This window comes from Symsagittifera roscoffensis, chromosome 4 (genome assembly GCF_963678635.1).
Source record: "Symsagittifera roscoffensis chromosome 4, txSymRosc1.1, whole genome shotgun sequence".
Classification (NCBI taxonomy): domain Eukaryota; kingdom Metazoa; phylum Xenacoelomorpha; order Acoela; family Convolutidae; genus Symsagittifera; species Symsagittifera roscoffensis.
Window position 1 is genome coordinate 47,763,408 of NC_087065.1, and position 27,453 is coordinate 47,790,860.

The following is a 27,453-nucleotide window of genomic DNA, read 5'->3' on the forward strand; positions in this document are numbered from 1 at the left end:
ATAATCGATACCCTAGAAGAACCGCAATGTGTCACATAGTACTAAATGATTTTAAATGTTCTGACTCTAAATGATTCTAAATTGTTTTGACATTTCAAATTAAAAGCAATTAGACAATCCTCGCATGCAATTTCTATTTGAGGTTTTAAAGATTGAAGATTCTGTCATGCACGGTGTGTTACTTAAGCCTGATGTGTTTGTGAAATAGTAAAATTCATATCAAATGAGGCTTATTAACCCTATATCTGTTTCAAAATAACCTTTTGAAATTCATGTTCATTATCGCTTTCTAATTTCTATTATCACTCCTCTTTGACGATAACTTTTTGAAATCAAAACAAGACATGAAGGAAAACAAGGTCTATGGATAATTTTTTCATTTCAAAATTTTAGGTCAATTTTTCCCCGCGGACATTGCAGTGAAGATAATTGCTCTTTATAAACATGGATCATAAATTTTCAACTTTGTTTTTAGTAAAGTGAAAAATGAAAAAATCTGCGCTACCCTGCTGATATCGCAAGGTACTCTTACACATTTCATTAGCATACAAGACTCTTGAATTTTGATTTAAATTTTAGTGGTTTTCCAAGAACATTAATTTTTTCAAACAATGTCGAAAACTGATTATATGAAATTTGGAGACTTCGCAACTATCGCAAAATTTCCAGATTTCTTTTTAGGAAAATGTGATTTTTAAGTTTTCAAAAGGTCTCTTTCTATAATACTGCTGCATACTTTTTGATACGACAACACATAGTTCATTCGGGCCACACCACGAATATCGCAAGGTACACAAACACTTTTGCTTTCATACGAAAAATAATCAATTATATTAATTAACTGCTTAGCTGAGCCAACTCGTTCATATCGCAGGATAACCCAGTGTGTGAAGATTTTTCATTTTTAAATTAGTCATAACTCCGCTTTGATTTCTGCTTCGTACTGTGGTAATTTTTCATTTATAAAAAAATTTACCATTCCATTCTATTCTCCTTTTTTAAAGTTTCCAACGAGCTGAGAGACCAGTATCCTTTTTGTCGAAGTACAAAAACTTGACTATGACTGATAGATATAAAACATCAGTGCCAGTCCCGGGTAAAATATGGCAGGCTTTAATTCCATCAGCTGAATAATCGATACCCTTGAAGAACCGCAATGTGTCACATAGTACATTTTGACTCTTATATGCGTCAAAGGGGATTGCAGATCACTAGGCAGTCTTTTCGGCTATATCAGTCCTGTGCCTGTAATCACTCATTCATTTTTTTTTGCACCCGTTCCAAATTTTCCTTTGCTAATTTCACTTTCCGATTTCGCTTCCTTTACTTAATATTCAATGTTTTCCATTTATGATTTCAATTAGCTCACCTCTGATCCCTCTGAACAAACTTACTTTACCGCTAGTAGGTGTTGACTCAGCTCCGAGTATTGTTCCATGATGTCAAATATAATTTCTGATAAGAAAAAATAAGAATCAAATGCTTTTTTAAGTTTTGTTCCAACTCTTTTTCTAAAAATTTTTGCGGTTTTCAATCGTAAACATTAAATTTCTCTCGGATATGTAAGTCAGTTCATAAGCTCATTAGCTTGGTAAATCAAGATATTTCTTCTAAGCTAGCCGAACAAAAAAACTGTAAGTCTTTAACTTCTGAAACTTTGATTTGAAATATAAATTTTCTCGGCTTTCTGTTTCAATATGAGAATTACAATGAATGATACGCAAAGAAAAAGAATCTCAAAAAACGAACGTTCAAAGCGCGAAATAATTAACCGACCATTCTCTTTGCGGTCATTGCTGTCTAGCAAAATATTCTAGATGAAACAGTTACAGCAAATAAACTATGGAAAGGATATTTTAAAAAAGATTGTCATACCAATTTAAATATGCAATTCATTTTTTTCTGATTATGGAAACAGCGACAAAACTCATACATCGGAATGCAAGCTTCGTAGATCGAAATGAACTGAGTCGAACAAAACATATTTTAAAATTTTATTGAGCATCCAAAAAATTTTGGCAAAATAGTCAACATCCATTCACACGAATAAAGTTTTAGCAGTCGTAAGCTGTGATGGAGGCTAAGAACTCAACAATGCCACAACTGAAAGCATAGCATGAACGCAACTTGAACAAAAAATTCGATTGATTACAATATAAGCTACAAATATCAATTATGTACCAGTATATCAGAATAAAACCAGGTACGCAAAACACCCTCAAGCATTGAAGATAAACATTACATGGAAAGATATTACGAATTTTCATTACGTCGGAACTGATGTTGAACAGAAATTTCAATAAGACAGAAACCGTTTTAATGAATTAAGGATTTCATTTGATTTAAGTCAAAACGAGTGAGACAATTCGGCCAAAGACTATTCAGACAGTTAAAAAGTTTTAAAACTTGCACACAAAAACTTTTCACATGCAGCAAAACATCAAAGCTTTCATTAGACAACTTATAATTAAATCCTTTCAATTGCACATAAAACAAATGAAAAAAATAACAGAACCAAAAGTACCTAAACATAATAAAACTTTATGCAACTCATTATGTTTCCAATTTTAGAATAGTAGCTAAGGAAAAATCGAACTCAACAAAAACTGCACAAAACTTAAAAAATAACCAATTTACACGAAAGTAGACCCGATATTGGGAATTTTACAGGCGGTCAAAAAGGATATCAGTTAAAGGGTTGACCACGCATACCACGTACTGGGCACACAGTTACGGTGATATTCTTATCATGCCTTAGGCGGGGGAGGGTGCAACCGCCTATCAGGTAATTTGGTTGAAACTAATTTGAAACTAAAACTCCTTTAAAAGATAATTAATTGCGATTAAAATTTTGTCCAACCAGAAACCAGTACCGCGTTTAACGCCTACTTTTTGCAGTTAGATGGTCCATTCACACAATTAACATTGATTAAGTTTCATTAGTAACTAGCTTGAACAACTGGTTGTTTAGTATCTGAATCAATCTCATTCATTCACCTTTAGCAAATTTTGACGTAAAACGGAATACGTATTATCCGAACGCGGAAAAAAAGCATCTATGTCTTGATGGTTATAGATACCGTGAAAAACCAACTTCAGAACGGTCTCAATAAATGGCAATGTACATCTGGAAACTGCAGAGCAGAAGGTTATTTGGACGAACAGTAAGAATTCACTTTAAAAACCGAGCACGCTCATTGACCGAGCCCCTCAAAACTTCAAACTAAGAAATTTCCTAGCGAAATTTCAGAAAAAGCCGCAAACACTGGTAACGCTCCCCGCCAGATTGTCTTCAAAGCCCAAATTGACCTGCCTCTTTATGCAGCGCCGACAATACCGAGTTACTCAGCATCTCTTCGGAGTATAAAACAAATCAGGCAGCAAGCCTTAGAAACAATGCCAAAAGAGAAACAATTCCTTAGTAACAATACCTTTAGAGCATTGACGAAATTCCTGAACCTTTCAAACTCCCACACAGCGGTGATACAGTCCTATATTTTGATACTGGTTAGTCGTACAGTCGAATTTTAGTTTTTGTAACATTACCTGCGCTCGATTTGCTCTCTCAGTCAGAAATCTGTCCTTGCGATGGAAAGTTTTCAGTGCCACCAGATGTCGTCTACCAAGTTTATACTATTCATAGTGTAATCAAAAACGCAGTTATACCCTTGGTGTATACACTGCTGCCCAACAAGACTCAAACTTTTTGGCTGCTTAGAGCAATTTGGAAAAAATGTAGTCATTGATTTTGAAGCCGCTGTTCGAAACGCCATAAGGAAAATGCAGCCTGATACAGAAATTCAATTCTGTTTCTTCCACCTGGGCCAGCTAGTATGGCGCAATGTACAAAAGCTGGGATATACGCGCAAGTACATGGACGATGATGAGTTTCGACTGAATGTCAAAAAATGATTTACTTGGCATTCGTTCCCGTTGACGACGTTATTTTCGCTTTTGAGGCGCTCCGAAAAGAGGATCCCTCAGAGGAATTTCAGAGTCTATCGGACTATTTTGAAGACACCTATATTGGTGCCTGTAGACAGAATAGACGCGTCAAACCAAAATTTGACATTGCCGATTGGAACGTTTTTAATCGGGTGCTCAGCGGAGAACCTCGTACGAACAATACATTGGAGGCATGGATGGCAGCTTCAAAAAATTCGTATCCACAAAGCACCCAGCCCTCCCCAAATTGATCCTAAGTTTCAAAGATGAGCAAAAGAACGCCGAAATTAATGAGGAGAGACTGATGTCCGGTGCTATTATCAAGAAACCGAGACCCAAGTATTCAATCGCAAATGAGAAACTTGTTCAGAACGGAAAAAACTACAATCGAGACCATATACAGAAGTATTTAAAATTTTGTACCTTCAATGTACATATATCCTAAAACTTTATGCACAGCGAGTTTGTTTTGATCTTTGAAATTTCTTATTTGATGTTTTGCATTTCTTTGTTAAAGTGTTGAAAGCCTTCTGACTCTAATCAAATTAGAAAAGTTTTAATTTTTCCTTGTATCAAGTCTCTTTAATCTAAATAGGCCGAATTGTCTTTGGCTGAATTGTCTAAGTTTTTTTGGCTGAAGTGTCTGTATATCAAATCGGCTGAACTTTCTGTGGCTGAATTGTCTCTGCGCCTCACAATATATATACATTTCATTGCGTAGGCATAACTACACATAAAATCTTCTATCAAAAATTAAACGAACAGCCTGTCAAACACCAGAAACAAAAAAAATCCACAAAAGACTAATTTTCATGCTCAATTTTTATAAATATTTCAAAGTTTGTCAAAAAAAAACAGAGCGAAAGCTAAGCCGACGTGAATTGAGAGGAAAGACCAGTAAGCCGAAAAAATTTAAATTGCAGATTGTTTTTTCGATTATTTATTTTCAAATAAAATTCTAATTCAAATCATTCAAGATTTCAGACTCCGTTTGCTGCTGGAAGTCTCGTAAATGCATAAAATTGAAAAAATATATTTTAAATATTTACCAGCTCCAATTAGTGACAAGCTCCGTGCATTTTCAAATTTATTCACTTAAATTGTCCCCACTTTGGAATGATCACATAACAGGAATGAGGGGGTTGAGAAATTAGACGGAGGCACCTAAAAGGAAATTAGACGATTTTGCAATACTGCAATTCTGAGAAAATGGACGAAAGTGAGAGAGATTTAAAATGTTTGCAAACAATTGCGTGAGAAAAATAAAATTTTATTGGCCAAAACTTTTACATGTCAATCATGCATAATTTATTCAATTTAAAACTCTCCAGTAATATTCGGATTTGACAATTTATGTTCATTTAAACTAATTGTTTTGATAGGTATTGTCATTTTTTATGTTCTTTTTGTATTTGTGAAACTTGACTCTTAAGAAAAAATTTAATTGGCCCTTTCCTTTTCATAGCAGTGACGTCTAAAATGCCAGATCTGTAAAAAACAATTCGTCTAATTTCGTTTTTGTAGCATGCGTCTAATTTGCTCATCGTCTAATTTCTTAGGCCACAGGAATGATTGTATTAAATGATCATATGAAACTTCGCTCACAAGCTCGCTGTGTTATTAACTATAAATGCTTGAGTGTAATAAAAAGAGCTAGGGCAGCTTATGACGGCAGCAGAATTTCGCTCAATATAGAAGAAATAAATACTTACTCGATAAAATATATTGCACCTTCTTTGGTTATTGCTTGTTCCCAACCATTTGGAAGATCTAAAACATAGCCATTAGAAAGTTGGAAAATTGTCAATCAATGTTCTTTTTAAACTTTCACATTTCGGAAAAAAAATACATCACTTGAAGTTCTTTGATTTTCAGAAACCTTTTATGAAAGACCCTTCATTATATAAAACAAACCCAAAAGGAGAAACCGGAATCAATAGGTATTTTTTATTCTGCTGGAATTCTGAAATATGAAGTCCACTTTCGAAACTAAGTCATTCACGATTTCGTAATTGAAGACCGTTATTTGCTTTTCTCTTAACAAATAGAACTTTTCTTTTAACTAAACCAAAAAGACAAATATGCAATTCCTTAAAATACAATTTCGAGCCTATTTTACTAACCTCTTCTAGGGAAGAAACCCGTCCCCATTGGCTGTCTTGTGACAGGGTGTATCCACGAAGTGTATCGATCTCTCTCACTGAAAACAGGAAACGAATAAATGAGTGGCAAGACATTGAATTAATTTAGATTCATCATAACACGTAAAAGCACAAATTTCAATATTAGCAAAACTTCCTACGTTTTAATGATCAGCAAGGAAAATGAGAACACTGATTCTGTTTTTCTGAAATCAAATTAAAAGAAATTTATATAAGCAAAGAAAAAACTTACTATGAGTAGAACACTCGGCCATCTAAAACACAAAAGAGGTTTACCAAATCTTAGCAGAATCGAACGAATTTGAACTGCTGTAAATCGACAAAATGGCAAGAAAAAAGACTTTCTCAAAGCGTGAAATTGTCATTCGATAGGAAGAGTTTCAACTTGAAATTCCAAACAAACTAGTGGTATTCGAATTGTCAAATTTGTTTTTCATTAACTTAAAAACTAACATTAACTTCAGTGATGTCCATTTAAAAAAAAACAATTTAAATTGATTCAAATTTTTATTTCAATTTCAATTTCTTTAAATGTGAAATCATGAGCCCACTCAATTTAAATGAAAGATTTTAATTTAAATCGAGAAATTTAAATTGATAAAATTTAAATTGCTCCGGCGGTATTCGATCCGACGCACGCCAAAGTACAGAGTTTACTCATGATAATTAATTTCACAGTTTAGCGGAACTGACACAACACAGCAAACAGACAGTTGTAAAAGAGTTAATGAACGCAAGTAAACAGAAAAAACATACTGACTGGTTTTTTGAACTCAACTTTCGAACTTAGAATGAAAAAATAGATCGCCTTAAAGCTGGCACAGATGGCCAAAGCTTGTAACTGTTTCATACACCTGAGCCGGTCGTTATTACGCCTTGCTACAAAACTTCACGCTCACAAAATGAAACTAAGCAAACTGTAGACTGTGGAGGAGATTGCTGAGAAAGTTATAGTTATCTATCCTCTTTCTACCATTTTCCAAAGCATATCACTTTCTACTTCACACTTTAGATTAATTCTAATCGGGAATCTGTAAACTTAACGTAAGCCAAGTAAATATTACTACTCCATACGTTAAGTATCACAAACTGATGAGCCGTCATCTTCAACTATCGCTTTTGAATTCACCAAGAAGCCACTAAGCTTCTTCGACATTAATTTTAGATTCAGCATGCAATATGCATTTCCTAGTTGAACGTTCATCTATCAAACGATGTAGAAAGTAGAACACGATAACAAGGAAACAACCTGAAAGGGTCCCATACCAATTCAGCTTAAATTTGTCCTCTTGATAACATGTAGAAACACCATCGAAGCAACTGCAGACCATTTCGCATATATTAGCCGCCTATTGCTTGTACAAGATACAGCGCAGTTTAAAGAGACTTGCATCTAGAGCACAAGTGGCTTTGAATAAAATATTATCAGACATCAGTTATAATAATTATAAATGGTATACAGCATGCATGGTTTAGTGTAGTAGATACGGGTTTATTTTTAAAGATTATGGCTCACAAAAGATCAACGGCCATGAAAACAGGAAATTTACGGACAAAGGAAGAGTGATTACTTCCTTTCACAGAGAGAAAAGTAATTCTTCACGTAACTTGAGATCCGTGCGACACAGGCAACAGAAGATTGGAAATGTGTCAATCAAAGCATGAAAAAATAATAGATCCAAACGTAGGCAATTTCATGGTTTACACAAAAGCTAGAAAACAAACATAGCAAAGAGACAGTTGAAAAAGGTTCAGCATTTTCAAAGACAAAATATAGCCTTTAAGCTTGAATTTCAAGAATCTTTCAACTAACCTAGTTTGGAAAAACTCTAGGAATTTCAAGAACAATTTTTAATACACACTTTTTTGATACAATGAAGCAAAATTGAGAAAACTGGATCAAAAGTTAACTTTGCATTCCGCTTGGAAATTGTTTTTGGAATTTTTCAATGAAGTTTTTGACTTTTTTAGCGCCATTTAAGCTTTCATATCTCGGAAAAACTGCTAAAAAACAGACTGAAGAAAAATTTAAATTTCTAAAGGAAACTTTAAATAGTTTCGGAAAAAATTCAAACTGAGATGCCAACAATTTTTATAACTTTCTTAAACAGTTTATATAAATTTTAATTTTTATTTTTTTAAAGCAAACAGACAGTTGTAAAAGAGTTAAGGAACGCAAATAAACAGAAAAAAGATACTGACTGGTTTTTTGAAAAAAATCAACTTTCGATCTTCGAAGAAAAAAATAGATCGCCTTAAAGCTGGCATAGATGGCCAAAGCTCGTAACTGTTTTATACACCTGAACCGGTCGTTATTACGCCTTGCTACAAAACTTCACGTTCACAAAATGAAACTAAGCAAACTGGCCACAGAAGACTGGAAATATGTCAATCAAAGCATGAAAAAATAATAGATCCAAACGTAGGCAATTTCATGGTTTACACAAAAGCTAGAAAAAAAACGTAGCAAAGAGACAGTTGAAAAAGGTTCAGCATTTTCAAAGACAAAATATAGCCTTTAAGCTTGAATTTCAAGAACCTTTCAACTAACCTAGTTTGGAAAAACTCGATGAATTTCAAGAACAATTTTTAATACACACTTTTCTGATACAAGGAAGCAAAATTGAGAAAACTGGATCAAAAGTTAACTTTTCATTCCGCTTGGAAATTGTTTTTGGAAATTGTCAATGAAGCTTTTGGCTTTTTTAGCGCCATTTAAGCTTTCTTATCTCGGAAAAACTGCTAAAAAACAGACTGAAGAAAAATTTAAATTTCTAAAGGAAACTTTAAATAGTTTCGGAAAAAATTCAAACTGAGATGCCAACAATTTTTATAACTTTCTTAAACAATTTATATAAATTTTAATTTTTATTTTTTTTAAAGCAAACAGACAGTTTTAAAAGAGTTAAGGAACGCAAATAAACAGAAAAAAGATACTGACTGGTTTTTTGAAAAAAATCAACTTTCGATCTTCGAAGAAAAAAATAGATCGCCTTAAAGCTGGCATAGATGGCCAAAGCTCGTAACTGTTTTATACACCTGAACCGGTTGTTATTACGCCTTGCTACAAAACTTCACGTTCACAAAATGAAACTAAGCAAACTGGCCACAGAAGACTGGAAATATGTCAATCAAAGCATGAAAAAATAATAGATCCAAACGTAGGCAATTTCATGGTTTACACAAAAGCTAGAAAACAAACGTAGCAAAGAGACAGTTGAAAAAGGTTCAGCATTTTCAAAGACAAAATATAGCCTTTAAACTTGAATTTCAAGAATCTTTCAACTAACCTAGTTTGGAAAAACTCTATGAATTTCAAGAACAATTTTTAATACACACTTTTCTGATACAAGGAAGCAAAATTGAGAAAACTGGATCAAAAGTTAACTTTTCATTCCGCTTGGAAATTGTTTTTGGAAATTGTCAATGAAGTTTTTGACTTTTTTAGCGCCATTTAAGCTTTCTTATCTCGGGAGCGCAATTTACCTAACCTTAAGCAGATGAATTTGAATTGAACTCACAAGTGCATATTTACTTATGTGCATTCCATTCAGAAATTCATTATTAGGTATGAATGCATTTCTGTGGTTATTAGAAAATTTAAAGACTTTTCCTGAAAAAACATAGCCAACAGACAGTTGGAAAAGAGTCAAAAGTCAATGAACGCAAAGAAACAGAAAAATTGGACTTGTTTTTTAAAAAAATATATACCATTTTCCGCTAAAAATTAAATTCCACTTTCGAAACTAGAAATCGATTACATTTTTTGCACTATGTCAGCTTTTATAACTAAAGAGTGCATGCATTTTGCGTACAGTCACGGAACATAGAAGTTGCAACTTGTTGCTTTCAAAGAGCAGCTTACCGGATCAAGGAAGGCGGAAAAAACAGCAAATTATAACTAGTTTCAGGTGTTATTGCTCTGGAAACGTCCTCAAAATAATACAAGAAACTTGAATTTCTGGGCTCAAATAGGTTGTTCAGGAATTTGATGATAATCAGTTAGTCTCTAGACCACTGAAAAATGACAGCCAAAAAATTGAAAATTTACTTGGTCCGGTGTCAAAAAAAGGTTAAATTTTTAGGAGCAATTTTGAGCTGATGATCGAAACAAGCCAACAAAACAACTAATCCAGCTGATTTTTTGTAAAAATGACATCTTCAATCCATGCACTGAAATCTCATCAGCAGTTCTGTTGTTTCTAATTTGTATCCAAATTTTCTAGTACAAGCGCCAAAGACCTTTTGATCTTTACGGTCAAAATCAGATTGACGCCGTACCACGTAAGTTTTTCAATTCATTTGGCTGTCGATTTTCAGCCACTAAGAGACTATGGGAAGATCATCAGCTTCCCAAAGAAACAATTTAAGCACATATATTAAAATTTGCGTTGGTTTTGAGATAATTTCCAGAGAAAGGACATCTCTGTTCTGAAAGAACACACTAGTTCTGGCTATTTTACGCCTTCAAATTAAAATGTCTCAAGATTTGATCTGGTAGGCTTTTTCCAAATGTTTTAATCTAACATGTGTCGAAAATTCAATCATTTATTTCGCATACTTGCCGATAAAATGACAAAAACTACTTCTGCTTGTTTAAAACAAAAAATTGCAACATCAATGTACCGTGACTGTACTTTCTAGCAAATGAACTTGGATTGAACTGATATGTTGCTGAAATGATACCTTTTACTGTAATGAAAAAATACCATCTAGCAAATGAACTTGACTTGAAACAGTGCATATATATCGTAGGGTATTCATATGTGCAATTATATGAATGAATGCACTTCTTTTGTTATAAGAACATTTTAAGACTTTTCCTTGAAAAAAAATCATCACGACCCCCATTAGAGTCTTCGCTACGCTCATCTATTTTTAACAAAAAATCACCAAGACCTATACAAAAGTGTTCACTGCGTTCATGACTCTTATAAACACGCTAGATAAAATACGCACGGAAGAATTTTGCGTCTGATAACGCAATATTAAATTAAGGAATATTTCTGAGCCGGATTATTATTCTGTTTCGCATTATGAAAAACAAAATATATAATCGCTAATTATCGCAGATTCTTCATTTTCAATACAAATTATTGTACCCATAAGTGAAATATCTTTTGTTATTTTAGCTAAAAACATCCAGATCTTTACGATGCTTTAAAAAATTCTGACAAATATCATAAAAAGATCAAATTTGCCTGAATAAAAAAGCCAAGCAAAAAATTTTATTCACATTTTTTAGTTGGAACAAAGGCCTGTCCACCAAAAACAAAAACTGAGCGTGAACAAAATTTAAGAAATTTGAGTAAAAACTACACAGCCTACATTGAAAACAACAAATGAAAAGAGCATTGCAAGCTAGCAGGCAGGAAATAAAAGGATAGCCATTACGTCCAGAAAAAATGAAAAAACCATAACTAAGACTTTAAGATTTTGTCTTCAATGATGTTCCATTTCCAAAAAATTTGTCCTAAAACACAAAAGAGGGCGTTTAACGAAAACCCAAAAACAAATCGATCGGCAACTGAGCCAAAAAAGTGAGTAAAATCCCGTAGAACTGAAGACAAAATTGTTGTCATGAACAGAATTTTCTAATTTAAGATTTATAGCATTTTGTGCGATCCTGAGGTGAGCATTAAATTTATGTTTCTTTGGAACGATACAAAAGTGGGTCACTATGCCAATAGTATAAGCCGAAATCAGTTTCACAGAAGGAGGTTTTTAAGCTAAAAGAATTATATATACGAAGTCACGTTTACTTAAATTAAAGACATCAGAAGTTTAACAAAACACAATAAAAACAACTACGGTTTACATTTCGTACAATAAAAAAAAACAATTCTACTATGCGGCAACTAAGTCGGAAAATATAAGCAGACAAACAATATGCCCACGTTTTTCTGGAAAGGAAAATTTCTAGTTTGAAAAAAGAAAACAATTCATACGACCACAATCGAACCCACGACCCTTGCCGTCCCAGGTTTACTCGTTACCTCCGAGCCAAGAGTACCGGGTACACAAAGAAACTTCAATTCATTATGAGCTGAGCGTAAACTTACAATTTCTAATTTTCGCCTTTCTGTGAACAAAGTAATTTACGGGGAGAAAGTCTTGTACCCGATGAAAAAGTCTAGTACCCGATTGCAATACCCTTTGCTGATCGCAAGGGTTTAAAAAAATGGCTTCTTATTATAACATAGCCAGCACTAATTAGAAGGTAGTAAATGTAACGTAGAGTTCATTGAGTCCATTTTTGGCGCTGAGTCTGCCTCCATATTGACACGAAGCAAAGCTGAGCTTCGCACGAATTGCGCTACCAACAAGCATAATATTGAAAGCTGCCGGATGGATAAAGTTAAAAACTATTGAAATCTCATCAGGCAAAAATTTCATTGGTTTGGCTGGAAAGAAGATTGGTTTTATAAAATCATGTCAAAAACATTATCGCGAACTTCAATAATCATTCAGAAAAAATATCGAGCGGCAACTAAGCCGAGAGAAAACTGTGCAGACACCCATTGAGCCGAAATTAAACACAAGCGAAGGGGAGCTTCGCATCGCTTGCAATACAACGCAAGAGCAGCAATTCAAGCAAGCAAAATATAGCCACCTGACAGTCGCAAAAGCGTAATGAACACAAGGAAACTGATGAAAAAAAAGCAGACCTATTTTTTTTCCAAAAACCTTCAACTTTTGAATTTCGAAGAAAATAGATGGCCTTAAATCTCTTTGGATTTGAACAACAATTAATGATGGACACTTTTTTTGTTAAAGTTAACTCAAACTGAAAAAACTTGATCAATAGGTAAAACTTTTATTTCGCTGGGAAATCTGATAATGAATTTCCATTTTCGAAATTAGAAGTCGATCTCGTTTTCCGTGACATTTACAGTTTTGCTGATCGATAGTAGAGTTCCTTCCTTTTAACAATAGAAATGCACTGATTTTAAAAATAAATCACAAGTCAAATCGCAAAAAAAAAAACAAAATTGAGTGTGAACAAAATTTAAGAATTTTTCTTGAAAAAAAAAACAAAAAAAAATCAGCAAGACATCTATAAGAGTACTTACTACGTTCAATACTCTTAATAGCAATGAAACGGAAATAACCAAATCTAGATCGAAAATGAAAAGAACTTCAGAAACACAGTCGAAAAAACCCAACCACCAGTATAGAATAAGCTTTTAGAATTAACAGAGCGCCACAAAACCGACAACAAGTGGTAAGACGAACATTGATTTGAAAATAAAAAAATGCCACCAAAAATTGTTGTCATAAAAAATTTGAATAATTAAGTTTTTCAAGTTTGAAACCTTGCAACACAAAAAACCTTCATTTCTCAAAAAACAATCAATCTTCTTTTGCTCTCGAAGCGACACAAAATAAGGCAACTAAGCCGACAAACAACATAATCCGAAACCATTTAGGCCGAATAAAAGTTTTTAGCGAAAAAAAAACGAAGAAAAACATACTACGTCAGGGCCATTAATTTTCCAAATTACCGAAGTAAATCAAAAACACGCGGTTCAGGGATGCAAATAGTTGACAACCTAATAAAAATCCGCAACACGCAAACGAAGCCGACACAGCATAAGCAGAAAAACGAAAGTCAGACAGTTCAATTTTCCCGGAAAAAAAAATAATTTTCAATTCATACATACTGAAAAAGAAAGTTCCTGCCGGGACTGAAAGCCCAGACCTTAGGGTAGAAAGGCAACCGCGTAACCTCTAGGCTTAAAGCGAAACTGTCTCAAAGTTGTTGAGATTTTTTTAATAAAGCAACTTCACAATTCTTACAAATGTGTAAGAAAATTTGTTTACGAAAAAAAAGTCAGTTCCCGATTACAAAACACTTGATCTCGCAAGTGTAAATAGTACTGACCTTTGGTGAAGCATCTTGTGACTCCTTCGGGCAGATCGCTTACTTTAACAACCATTTCGCGCGCTTTAGACCAATCACTTGGCTTCATCTTGACATCGGTTGACTAATCACTTCCTCGGTTCATATTAACAGGAATTGCACAAATTCTAATTTCAATTTTCCATGAGTCACTGAAAAAAAAATACTTAAAAAGATTGAATCTAACTTTCACCTCTTAAAACAAAGCTTCGGTGATTTGACAAGTGAGTAATCAAAAAATTGCAATTTATTGATCTTTAAAAAAGAAGAGCTATTTATAACTGGTAGGCGTGAAAAGAAATTTGACTCGCACCATCTAAAAAGAATGTATGCCAAAAGTACAGGGTTACTGTAAAGTTAAGGTTATGTTAATGCAACTATGGTAGGTTGGTTATTTAGGGTAACTACATGCAAATTAACAACTAAATTGAAACATTTTTTCATAGTTTCATCTCTACTGAAAGCAAGATGTTTATCAATTATTATGTATTTTTACAGATATTTAACGCAATGAAAACAGCTCAGGTTTCAATGATATGACGAACACTTTTCTCAAAACAAGTGCTCGAAAATTAATTTTCAAACTGAAATAAACTTGCTCGGAGTTCGTCATTAATATTTCTACAAAATTAAATTAACATAAATTTAAGACCAAGATTTTATTTTAGATGTAGCAAAACTGAAGCAGAACTTTTCCTGCTACTGGCCATTTGATCACATGCTTTTAAAAAAACATTTAGTATTCTCAAATTTTTGGAGTACAATATGGCATTAGAACAATTTAAGGCACTGGCCTTCGTTTTACCTGATGATTTCAAGCTAAAGTTAACCTCTTTTCAAATGGACAAAGTAAGTCTTAGACAATAAGTGGAAGATGTATACCATAAAGTTGAAATAGATTATTAATGCACATTTCGAGAAATATGTCAAGTTCAAACCGCTAGCCAACTATGAACTCATTGTAAACCTTCTGTTTTAATGGATTTCGATCTCATTTTACAGCCGTTTTTAATATCTTTTCCAACTTAAATCCAATGGCTAACTTAATTTAAAATCATGACATATAAAACTAAGAAACGTGATGATGAGTTCAGGAAGCACGGAAGGGAGATGATAAAATTCTTTTTACAGGAGATCCAAAAAAATCTACGCTCGATAAATTTCAAACTTCATTCAGTGTACAGAATCATAGTGGAAGTTATAAGCAAATAACAAAGCCCATCAATTCCTTCCAAGTTTGCTGGCTTGCTAACACCAATCAGTCATATATTCGAAATCCTTAAACTCGTCCTGCTCGCGTATTGTGAGTGGTCTTGGGTTTTCCTTTGGGGGCGTCAGAACCGGTGCTTCTTTCGTGAAATCCTCGTCAAAATTACTCGTGTCTTCCGGGTTATTTATAACCGGAACAAATGGCGGCTTGATTCGCCTCATCAGCAGGTCTTCCCAGTTTAGGTTCTTGAAGAAGGCTTGGGATTTGACGTCTTCGGCGTCTCTTTCCGAGTATCCGAGACGGGACTCGGGTTTCTTTCTCAGTAGTTTGCGAAGTAGGCTCAGCGACTCGGCTGAGAGGAACCTGGGGTAATGAACCTCGTCGTGGACAATTGCATCAAAAATTTCCTCCTCATCGTCTCCAGGGAATGGACTCTGAAACAGTGATTCACCAACAATAAATTAATATCTTATATTCGTAAAATAAGTTAGTCCCCAAGGTAAGATTTGGAGTTGCTTTTAATCATAGTAGGAAAGAAACTCGTAGTAAATAAATGATGGACTATTATGAGATGTATTCACTAAAAATGAGTAAACCAAGCATTTCGTAAATGAAATAACTATTTTGCGTATACAACTATTAAGCATAGATAACAATTATGCAATCCCCAAAAAAGACAGACTATATGATAGTTTGGAACTTGATGAATACGTTTGAGCATCAACGATGAATGCGAACATTAGAATGAAATGATTACCTCTCCGATGAGCATTTCATAAATGAGTACACCAAGCCCCCACCAGTCAACGGCTCTGGTGTAAGAGGGCTGGGTGAGCACTTCAGGCGCGAGGAACTCCGGGGTGCCACAGAAGGTACTCGTGCGGTCCCCATGGAACATGTTAGGTTTGCAGAGGCCAAAGTCCGCTATCTTCAGGTAGCCAGTGCTGTCCAGTAACAAATTGTCCAACTTCAGATCTCTACAACACATTACGCCATTTGAAAGACCATTACTCCATTTGAAAGACCATTACGCCATTTGAAAGACCATTACGCCATTTGAAAGACCATTACGCCATTTGAAAGACCATTACGCCATTTGAAAGACCATTACGCCATTTGAAAGACCATTACGCCATTTGGAAGACCCTTGACGGATGAAATAATGTTAGCGCTTTTTCTGAATTACGCCATTTGAAAGACCATTACGCCATTTGGAAGACCCTTGAGGAATGAAATAATGTTAGCGCTTTTTCTGAATTACGCCATTTGAAAGACCATTGACATGGATGAAATAATGTTAGCGCGTTTTTCTGGTTTTTGCCTGAATAAGATTTTTTGTTCTGTACATCAATTTTTGTACTCCAGTCATCATTATCTTTCTATTTGAATTTCTTTTCTTATGATTATTGAGGTCGGAATATTCTGTGCCACTTGCAGAGCAACTGGCTATCCTAGTTCGTTTATCATTCAGAGTTCATGTCAAGAAAGTTTTTATGTATCATATCTCGCGTGATACTTGTGTCCAAACTTCGTGGCATATTGGATTTGAAGCTACAGAGTTATCTATCCTTACATATAGTCATTTTGATAGGTCATTATGCAAAAGAGTTCTTTTCTTAAGTCAACTGACATTGGTTTCAATATTACCTGTAGACGACTCCATTGTCGTGCATGAACTGCAGTCCCAGCACTACACAGCCAGAGTAGAATACCGTTCTCTTCTCACTAAATACCTCCTGGTGGATGTGCATCATCAAGTCTCCCCCTGAGCTGTACTCCATAACAAAACACACGTGGTCCTACAAGCAAACATCAAATAACAACTTTGTAAGCTATCGGTTATTCTGTAACTAATCGAACCATATTCAACAAACTTGGGATTGAAAATAAGGAATTCCAACGTTGAAAACTGAATATTTTGCCAACAAAAGAGATAATCATGTTTAGGTCTGACGGCGTTCTAATTGTCAATTTCTTTTTCAAATAACTGGCGAAAAACAATTTCTTTGATGAATTTTCAAATTGCATTACAGATGCAGCAAACATATATTCAGATCACTCTGTGATACTTTCAAAATGTAACCTAGTTAAACTACCTTCGTCTGGAAACAAGCGAATAGCTGTACGAGGAAAGGGTGGCTGTTTTTATTAGCCATTTCGAATATCTTCAGCTCCGTCATCAGACTCTCAACCTCTTCGCGCTCTATGATGTCGCCCTTCTTAAGGGCCTTGATAGCGAACAGTTCGTTCGTGTTTTTGTACTCCGCCAGAATGACCTTTCCAAAGTGACCCCTACCCAGCACCGTCTTGAGTCTAGAAAAATCATTCACACAAAATCGGTTTTATTTTTCATAACACCCGACATATTGCGTCAACGAGCTTTCAGATACTTGAATATACCAGAAAATTAATTCCTCAAAAATTAACTTTTTTAACTTTTACCACAGCGGGGAAGAGGAACTTTGCACTACTGGTGATGTAAAAATAGTAGACTGTATATAAAACTAGCAAAAAGGAAAAAAATATCTTTAAATTTCCAGAACAACTTATTCTTGACACTTCATTAGGATAAAATTGACCAAATTTGAAAAAAAAAACTGGATCTATAGGTAAATTTTTATTACCCTGGGAAGTCTAAGATTTAAAAACAGTCAACAGATGGAAAAGTGTTGGAAAGTGTGAACAAACAAGCAAACCGAAAATAATCGATTAAAATTTTTTAAAGCATTTCAACTTATGACACAGACGAGTAGAAATAAGCCTCAAATTAGGAAAAATTTTGCATTGCGTCGTATTCGAGCCAGCGACTTCGAGATTTAGAGTCTCACATCCTTCCCTATCAGCTACGCTCGCTTAAATAACGGCATACACTAGACACAAATATAGCAGAGAACACATGCTTTGAAATTTTCAATGCTACTGCAGATTGTGATTATAGCAGAAGTGCCACCAAATGAGCACTTTTATTTGTGAGTTAGGTTGAAAAAAGGTCATACTAACACACTACGCGCGTTAGTGTAAAGAAAAATATTTTACCCACAAGTTCTTTTAAATTCAAGAATTGTTTATGATCGATGTTTTTCCATAAAATTTTCCTATTTGAAGAGAGCTGGATCAAATACAATTTGTTGTTTTTCCCTGGAAAATTGAATACTAGGAAACAATACAATTTTTTAATACAATTTTTGATACTAGGAAGCATTCACGTTTTTAGTTACATTTACGTTTTTAGTGACACATAAACAAAGGAAATTAATTGCACTTAAAAAGAAACCAAAAATAAAACCGCGATAAATCAGAACAGGGTGAACCAACTTTAGGACTTTCCTAAGAAAAACATCAGGACTTATACAAAGAACAATCACTTTGTTCCTTGACACTGATCCACATTCGGTACTAAAATAGCTCAAACTTTTTGGCCACTTCCCCTTTCAAAATTGGAGAACGCAATTTGCCTTCTTTTTAATTACTAAATGAATTTGAATTGAACTTAAGTCAAGCACTAAAACACTAAATTTGGTGTGAACAATTTTTAATTTTTCCTTGAAGCAAAAACGACCAAAATAATTATTGTCTTCATTACGTTCATTGAATCTTGAGGAACAATTAAAACAAATCTTTCCCAGATGCAATGCAAAGCGTGCTATCACTTGCGATACCACAAAAGTAATTGCAAGCTAGCAGAAAGAAATGTTACCAAATGCTAGTCGAAAGAATTAAAGTAAAAAAAATAACTGCCTGCGCAAAAAAAAAACAAAAAAGGTCAAAAAAATATTAAACAATCGGCAATGAAGCTAAAGAAAACTTCTGTTGAGCCGAAAACAAATCTACTTTCAGTTACAACGAGCTATAAATTGCTAAACTTTAAGTTTTTCGTACTTTCGTTTCCATAAGGGGACGTTAAAAATATTTCGCAACAAAAACGCAAAATAAGTAGGCCACTAAGCCAATAAAAACAATAACAAACTATTTCGTGCACATAAAGCTTGTAAGCTAAAACAAAACAAACAAAATATACATTGTCACGGCTAAAAAACTTCAAAATTAAAGAAGTAAATCAATAAAACTTGTAATTACAATGAAAACAACTTACAGCAAATGAAAAATATTTGCAGCACCTTGTGTGGAAATTACGCCGACAAAAAGCATAGCCAAGTTCAAAAGAAAAGTTTGAAAAGTTCAAAAGAACAAAGAAAACTGAAAAAAAAAATGAAATTTTTCCAACAATTTTCAGCTTCCGAATTTCCATGAACCAATATGAATGACACTCTTTTGCTAAAACTGAACCAATTTAAGAACATGCCCAAAAGAAAGTTGGAAAAATAGTTATTGAACGCAAATAAACCGAAAAAAAGCTACTGACTTGCTTTTTGACAAAAATCTTAACTTTCGAATTTCGAAGAAAAAAAATGATGGCCTAAAAGCCCTTTCGGCTTCTAAAACCATTTATGAATGTTTTTTTTTGGATAAAATTAACCTAATTTGAGAGAACTTGGTCGAAGATAAAATTTTTATTTCGCTGGGAATAAAATAATTAAAACTCATTTTCAAAATCAGAAGTCGATAATGTTTTAGTGGCCTTTACAATTTTGCTGTTCGATAGTAGAATTAGCTTTTCTTTTAACAAAGGAAATAAACTGAACTTAAAAAAATCACAAGTCAAGTCACGTAAAAACTTGAGCCTGACCAAATTTTATGAGTTTTCCTGAAAAAAAAAAGAACACAGTCATCACGACTTACATAAGATTCAGAACTAAGTTCATCGACTGTTAAAAACTGGATGAGTGGGTAAAATTTTTTATCTGCTTTAAAGTATGAAAATTAAATTCAAAACTAGAAGACCTTCACGTTTTTTCGCGTCATTTGCGTTTTAGTAATTGGAGAGCGCAATTCACAAAACTTTTCTTGGGTTGAATTGAATTCAAAAAGTGCATAATCTATATTAGCCGAAACTTTTCAGTTTGCAAAAAATAGGTCTCGACTGGAATCGAACTCCCGGGCTTTTTCGTCTCAAGCATGGGTGTTACAGCACCTTGGGAGAAAGCTGAGCCTCAAAAAGAAATTGGGCAACGTGAACTAAGCCGAAAAAAAAACAAACAGCTAAAACGATAGTCCGAAAAAGCGCAAAAACTCATTACAAAAAAAAACAGGTCCCGTCAGAATTTGAGCCACAACACTTTGCCGTCTCAAGCAGTTGTGTTAACTCTACACCAGATGAGCCGGATGATCGATTGAATATGAAATTATAGTTATCAAGCGGTAACAAAGGCGAAAATACAGTAAAACCCTTCATTTCCTCTTTCCCTCAAAACGCACACAAGCGCACAAAAAGTTTTCCGGTCCTCAAACTACGCAATAAAAGACCACTGAAACAATATTTTAAAAAAAAACAGAAACCTACTAGGCCAAAAAAAGACAAGAAAAAACAAAATTTTGACATATCGATTTGGCAAAATTACAACCAACTTAAAAGTCAAAGTTCGATAAGATTTAAAATGCCAACATGCTCAAAATGTCTGTTGCAACAGAAAGGCCCAGTAGATGATAGATAGAGTCCAGGAGAAAAGCCCTGCGAAGAAAAGTCTTCACGGGGAAAAAGTCTAGTACCCGGTTGCAATACCCTTACTTATCGCAGGGGTAACCAATTAAAACATCTTCCAGTTTCAAGAATCAATTATTATCATTTTTTTCAAAAAAAAAATAACCCAATTATTCCCGATTGCATGACGCTCTCTCTCTCTCTCTTTCTCTCTCTCTCTCTCTCTCTCTCTCTCTCTCTCTCTCTCTCGTGTAATAACACACATCTACATGACCTATTCAATTGACATTGAAATGCATTCAGTTTTTCCCCTTTAATTAAAGAAGTAGAAAATTGTACCTTTCTTACAGACTTTATTTGTAGCCCATTAAATGTTGTTGAGCAGCAATTTCCAATCAAAATTAGACCGTCAAAGTCTTTGGATGGCCATCGGAGGATAGCCAAAGGAAACTCACCTGAAGTCTTTTATAGTTAAGAAGGTAGACATGCCATCTTTGAGTTTTCCCAACTTGCGACTATTCGAGGATTGGGATTGCAACACTTCTGTCACATTGGTCTGGGGCGACCTGGAATGACTGGGCTGAGATGGTTGCGAAGGTGGAAGAGCTTCAGGTAAAAGCGGAGCATTCGAGACTGCCTTCGACAGTCCGCTGCTTATCTGCATAGACGAGAAGTCTGAGTTTGCTTCCGGTAGCTGGAACTCTTCAACTGGTTTTGTCGCTCCTCCGAGATTAAAATTGCTCTCAACATACTGCTTCGTGGCAGCATCCAGAGTCGCATTGTTATTTGCAGGATTGTTATTCACTGTCTTTAGTTGAGATACACATGCCGAGAAGTGTGAAACTTGTGTGGATTCTGGCCGATTTGAGGTTCCTAGAACGGCCTTCTGTCCCGAGTAGTGTGGTGCATCAGCGGACTTCCTCGGTGGTGCGACCGGGGTAACGTTCTCTGAGCTTTTAGCTCCACTGACAGTGGCGAATTGGGCGTGATAGTAAGAGGCGTTGGGAGATGCGTTTCGACCTGAAAGCGTCACGTTTACATTAAAAATTTGCACTCAACGCAACAATGATCTATAAGTTGAATTCTGGGGAGTAATAATTAAGGGGCTAAGTCTTCGCCTATCAGTCGAAAAGTCGGCGCCTCGAAATTCATCATGATTCGTGCTCGTAGCTTGAGGGTGAAGTAACATTACCCGGGGCCCAGAAAATTCAGAAAACCATATGCATTCTTAACCACGGGAGAAACAGCGGTTTTAAGTAATAATAGTTAGAAAAGGGTCAATGAACTCAAGAAAACAAACTAAATGATAGACATTTTATTTTTGAATAGTTTTCAACAACCTCTCAATTTAAAGAATCTTTAGTGGTTGACAATTTTTACGCAAAGTGAAGCGAAACTCCGCACCATTTATGATACAATATGATGGAAACAGGAAAACCGAATAACATTTTTCAACACAGAAGCGAACCGGAGCTTCGCATCACTTGCAATAAACACAAACATAAAAAACAATAGAAAGACAAAAACGAAAAATGTTGAAAAACTAGGTCTACTAAATTTTTCGTATGTCTCGCCAAACAAAACATTTGAATTTTAAATTAGAAGCGGAACAAAACTGACGAAGCGGAAACAAAGCCCACCATTTTTGAGCAGACACCAGTTGAGCCGAAAAAAAATGATTCTGTAAAAAAGTTTGAAGTCCCAAAATATAATGAACAAAACAACACTTGCAACTATAATGAACAGTGCCAACTGATAGTTTGAAAAGAGAAATGAACGCAAAAAAAAACAAAAAAAACTGACTTGATTTTTGAAAAAATCTCATTCTTCGATTTAAAGAAAAAATAGATGGCCTTAAACTTTTTTGAATTTCTAAAAAAAATTATAATTTTTTCATGAAACAACCAATTTGAGAAAACTGGATCAATAGGTAAAGATTTTATTTCGCTGGGAAATCTGATAATTAAATTCCACTTTCGAAACAAGAACTTTTGCTGTTCGATAGTACAGTTCGCCTTCCTTTTAACAATGGAGATGCACTGAGCTAAAAAAAAATCGACGAAATTTGAGCAACAAATGAAAGCCCGATGATTCAATTTTTACCAGAAAACAACTTCAATTTCATACATACTGAAAAAACAAGGTCCGGCCGGGACTCGAACCTTAGGCCCAAGGGTGCAAACACAACCAATCTACCTCTAGGCCAAATGATCACGATCCTGGAAGTTGTTAAAATTCAATAAAAGAGCGAGGAAGAAAAACAAGTAAAATTTGTCAGAAAAGTTGTTTTACGGGGAAAAAATTCTAGTTTCTGGTTACAAGACACTTGCTCTCGCGACTGTAAGTATATTAAAACTGCTAATTAGTTTCTATCAAAGACTTAACTGAAATTCACATTAAGTACTCGTATTGGAGAAAGCCCTGAACATAGCTAACAGAGTTGGAAAAGAGTCAATGAACGCAAGTAAACAGAAAAAAAAACTTCATCTTTCGAATTTCTAAGTTAAAAATATATAGCCTCAACCCTTTTTGAATTTGAAGACGAATTTATCATTGACACTTTTGTGATTAGATCAACTCACTCTGAGAAAACTGCATTAATACGTTTAGTTTACATTCCGCTGGTTAATCTGAAAATAAGTTCCACTTTCGAAACTAGGAATCCATCACGTTTTTCGTGAGCTTAACACTTTCCCATTTTGCAGAGAGCAATTTACCTCATTTTTAGCAGATGGATTTAAATTGAAATCAAAAAGTGCACATATACAATTCATTAATGCATTAATAAGTATGAATGCACATCTGTATTTACTAGAGAATATAAAGACTTTTTCCAAAAGAAAACACTGAAAAATCACCATGACCTATATCACGACGACCCTTACAATCCGACTGCACTTTGGGATAGTTTATGTAGATTTTCAGAAAAACAGAAGAAAATGAATTGAAGGTCTGAAATTTTGTTTTCATTATGTTGACAAATCGTTCCGTTCCACTCACGCAAAGTTTTTCTGCTTAAAACTCTTTGAAACTTGAGAACAATTTTTGATTAGCACATTTTTGATAACACTAACCCAATTTGAGAAAACTGGATTGTTGGGTAAAGTTTTCATTTGGCTTGGAAATCTGATAATTAAATTCCATTTTCAAAATGAGAAGTCGATCACCATTTTCGATTACGGAATTTGCCTTTTTTACCTAAGTAAAGAACTAAAAAAAAAGAACTCAAAAGTCAAACAGCGAAAAAGAAAATTTGAGCTTGAAAAAAAATTAAGCCTTCCGATTAAAAAAAACGCTAAAAAGTGGCTTTTGTATCAAAATACAAAAAGATATAAAAAGCCACTTAAAACAAACCACCCAACCAAATAAGACGAATTCAACAATTTATTGGATAAAACTAGTTAAACAGAGGCTGGGCTTCGCTTCGCGAACACTAACGAGAACATGACAAAAAGCAGCTCTATAAAAAGCAATAAGGAATAGAAACATGACTACTTGCACCAGGGCGAAGCACTGAAATTTCCGACTGCATTTTAAGGTCTATGGAGCAGTAATGACATGAAAAAAAAAGTCTCACGCACTAACCACTCAGCCCAAAAGCTGAATAAATCGCAAACACTAGCCACAAATGAAGCAGATAACAGAATCTATGATTTTTCCAATGCTACAGATCGTAATTATAGCAGAAAAGCAACCAAATAACAGAACAATTTTGAAGCACTGTTTTATCTGCGAGGTAGGCTAGAAAGAAAAGAAGATGGGTACTAATAACCTACGCTCGAAGCTCGCTCAAGTAAATATGCAGACAAATATTATCGAAACAAATAATTTTACGATCATTCAGATTCCAACGCAAAAAAGTTCGATCACAAACGAGCAATTTTTATCAAAATTTTATTGCGTTCTAAATGATTTGAAATAGTCGTTTTATATCGTGAACGTGCAATTCTGGCATTTCCAGCCATAATTATCCTTAGTTTTTTGCATTTCTTCCAGTACAATTTTGAATTTAAAGCTCTTTGAATTTCTAAAACAATTTATTATTGAGACTTTTTTAAATCATATTAACCTCGAATTAGCAAAAACTCGACTAGGTCTAGGATTCGATCTGCGAACTACTGCAATCAAGAGATTTTGAGTCTCACGCACTATCCACTCAGCCACGCAAGCTTAACAACCGACAAACACTAGTCACGAATAAAGCACTAAAATCGAGTTTTCATTATTGGAATGTTATTTGAATCACATCACTTTTTCGACTCATTTGATGAATTGAAAAAGCATCAACTGTGTTAAATTATTACTATTCGAATGTCAAAGCACATGCTATGAGAAGCTGTACAGGTGTCCTAAAAACGGCAGAATAATTTCGACTTAGGTTGGGAAAAAAAATTTTGAAGGTTCGTACTAATGCACTCGCTTCGCAAGTGTAAAACAGAGGCGAAGTTGCACTTCGCATGCACAAGCAAAAATATGACCGATAACGCTACTGGGAAGTACTGAAAAAGTAAAACTGGGTCTAAAAAACTTGTTAAGTGACGCACTCTAATTATTAGTCAACAAAATTGCTAAGTGACGCAAGCCAATTATGACGCATTAGCAATCCAGTGAACTTGAAAAAAAATAAATTTACCAACTAACATGCTTATTTATAGAGCAGACGCATTTTAACAAGTAGACGATAAAAATCATTAGAAACATCCGACCTTGCCCTGGTTCGAACCCTTTAATTTTGATGTGGGTCTACTTCGCTATCTCTACGCTACAGATCCATGCCACCTAGAAGATTAAGTGCTATTTGTAATATAATAGTCTTTGTTAATATCCATTAGCATTGGCTGTACTTAATAGCTGGTTATTGATCAAAATGAACAATTTCAAAATGATCACTAATATTTGCGGATGGAAAAAGAGAGTTCATACAATCACGCAAGCTTTGCTTGTGTAATAAACTTAACAAAATCAAAACTCAAACCACGAAAAAGTACATTTGAGTTCAAAACGAACACTAATATTTGCGATTTGTTTGAAAAAAAGGAGATTTCATACAATACACTTTGCTTGTATAATAAGAACATAGAAAAATCAAAATTCAAACCACGAAAAAGTAAATTTAGGCTTGAATATTTGACTTTTTTTGGGAAAAAAAACAAAAAAAATGACAACAGGCAGTTGGAAAAGTGTCAATGAACGCAAATCAGGAAAAAATATGGACATATTTCTTGAAAAAAATCTCAACTTTCGAATTTCAAAGAAAAAAAAAGATGGCCTCACAGCTCTTTGAATTTTTAGAACAATTGATGATTGACACTATTTTGATCAAATTAACCCAATTTGAGAAAACTGGATTCATAGGTAATATTTTTTTATTTCGCAGGGAAATTCGAAAATTAAATTCCATTTACGAAACAAGAAGCCAATCACGTTTTTCGTAACCTTTACACTTTTGCTGTTCGATAGTGGACATTGTCTTCCTTTAAGCACAGGAAACGAACTGAACTTAAAAAGAAATCAAAAGTCAAACCGCAAAAAAATATTGTTGAGCCTGAACAAACTAAGATTTTTCCTGAAGAAAAAAAAACTAACAAAAAATCATTGCGCCCAATGAGTCTGAACTTTGTTCATCGACCCTTAAAAACACGACCTAAATAAGTGCCTTAACTTCTTTCATTGACATTTAAGAAGAGCTGAACAGCTCGTATCAAAGTCTTTTCCGTCGTATATAAATCATTTTAAAAACATCTTGTTACCTTTTTAAAATTGAAATAAATATAGTTGGCGATTAGAAAACTTGGCGTTCACTACGAAAGATTGAAATGTAAGGCATGTGCAAGAACGTCGTAGCAAATAAGCCGACAGAGCTAGCCATCAAACGCGCCAACGAAAGAAAACAGAATATTATTTGTCACACCTCGTACCAATATGATCAGATACTTCGTATCAGTCAACCAATTTTTATCAAATTCAGCGTCTAGATGTTTTCTTGAACGGTTGGGTGCTTTTAACTTCTAATCCAATCACTTGCACCAAAATTATATCCCAGAAAGAAGACTACTGATTGATAAATGAATTACCTGTTGTGTTGTAAGAATTGGGAGGATTGTATTGGGACATCTTTCTATCAGCTCCTCCCCTGAGCAGCAGCCGCGTCCACGCAGCAAACGTCGTATTTAGCTCCGTCTGTCGCATGAAGTTCTTCCTTTTTGCCAATCCTTTCTGCCTCTGAAGTCTGGCCGCTGATTTTTTCAGACCAGGGCTTGTGAATTGGATTTTGGCAAAGAGGGTTCCCTGTGGTTCCATGTGCAGACATAGGCCGTGCGGTTTATTGTCGAGGAAATCGACTAGTCTGAGATATTTGAGAGCGCATATCTGTTTCGAATCTTTCCAGTGTATCTCGATGCAAATTTCACGCGCCTAACAGAAAAAATACTGGTCAAACACCTCAAACGTCGTCAAAAAAATCACGAATTTTCAACTGTTTTTTGTACAAACCCACTTCATTAGGATAAAAATTTACTTTTTCTAGATTGATACTGAACTCCTCGTCTTCAATCCAACCCTGGTTACTCATTGGCTTCGAAGAAGTTTGCGCTACAGGTGCGTTGTCAATTTTGATCTTGGCAAATAATAGATCTAAACACAGGAAAACAATTACAACCTTATAACATAGCCCACCTAATCATCTATGAAAGCA

General features: G+C 34.6%; 2 protein-coding genes across 2 annotated transcripts in view; both read right to left on the reverse strand.

Annotated features, from left to right (window-relative positions):
- LOC134844914 (muscle M-line assembly protein unc-89-like) overlaps positions 1-14,158 on the reverse strand; it is a 72,673-nt gene extending 58,515 nt beyond the window's left edge. Inside the window, exons 1-4 of the mRNA XM_063861741.1 lie at positions 13,993-14,158; positions 6,340-6,361; positions 6,069-6,145; positions 5,658-5,715 (exon numbers count right to left, since the gene is read on the reverse strand). Coding sequence (XP_063717811.1) covers positions 5,658-5,715; positions 6,069-6,145; positions 6,340-6,361; positions 13,993-14,080 — 245 coding nt within the window. The 5' untranslated portion in view covers positions 14,081-14,158. The remainder of the gene's footprint in view (positions 1-5,657; positions 5,716-6,068; positions 6,146-6,339; positions 6,362-13,992) is intronic.
- A 77-nt stretch (positions 14,159-14,235) lies between these two features.
- Positions 14,236-27,453, reverse strand: part of LOC134843703 (serine/threonine-protein kinase N2-like) — a 234,593-nt gene continuing 221,375 nt past the window's right edge. The window contains exons 9-15 of the mRNA XM_063859940.1: positions 27,277-27,392; positions 26,834-27,173; positions 21,215-21,779; positions 17,317-17,533; positions 16,868-17,019; positions 15,978-16,197; positions 14,236-15,654 (exon numbers count right to left, since the gene is read on the reverse strand). Of these exons, the coding sequence (XP_063716010.1) occupies positions 15,259-15,654; positions 15,978-16,197; positions 16,868-17,019; positions 17,317-17,533; positions 21,215-21,779; positions 26,834-27,173; positions 27,277-27,392 (2,006 nt within the window). The 3' untranslated portion in view covers positions 14,236-15,258. The remainder of the gene's footprint in view (positions 15,655-15,977; positions 16,198-16,867; positions 17,020-17,316; positions 17,534-21,214; positions 21,780-26,833; positions 27,174-27,276; positions 27,393-27,453) is intronic.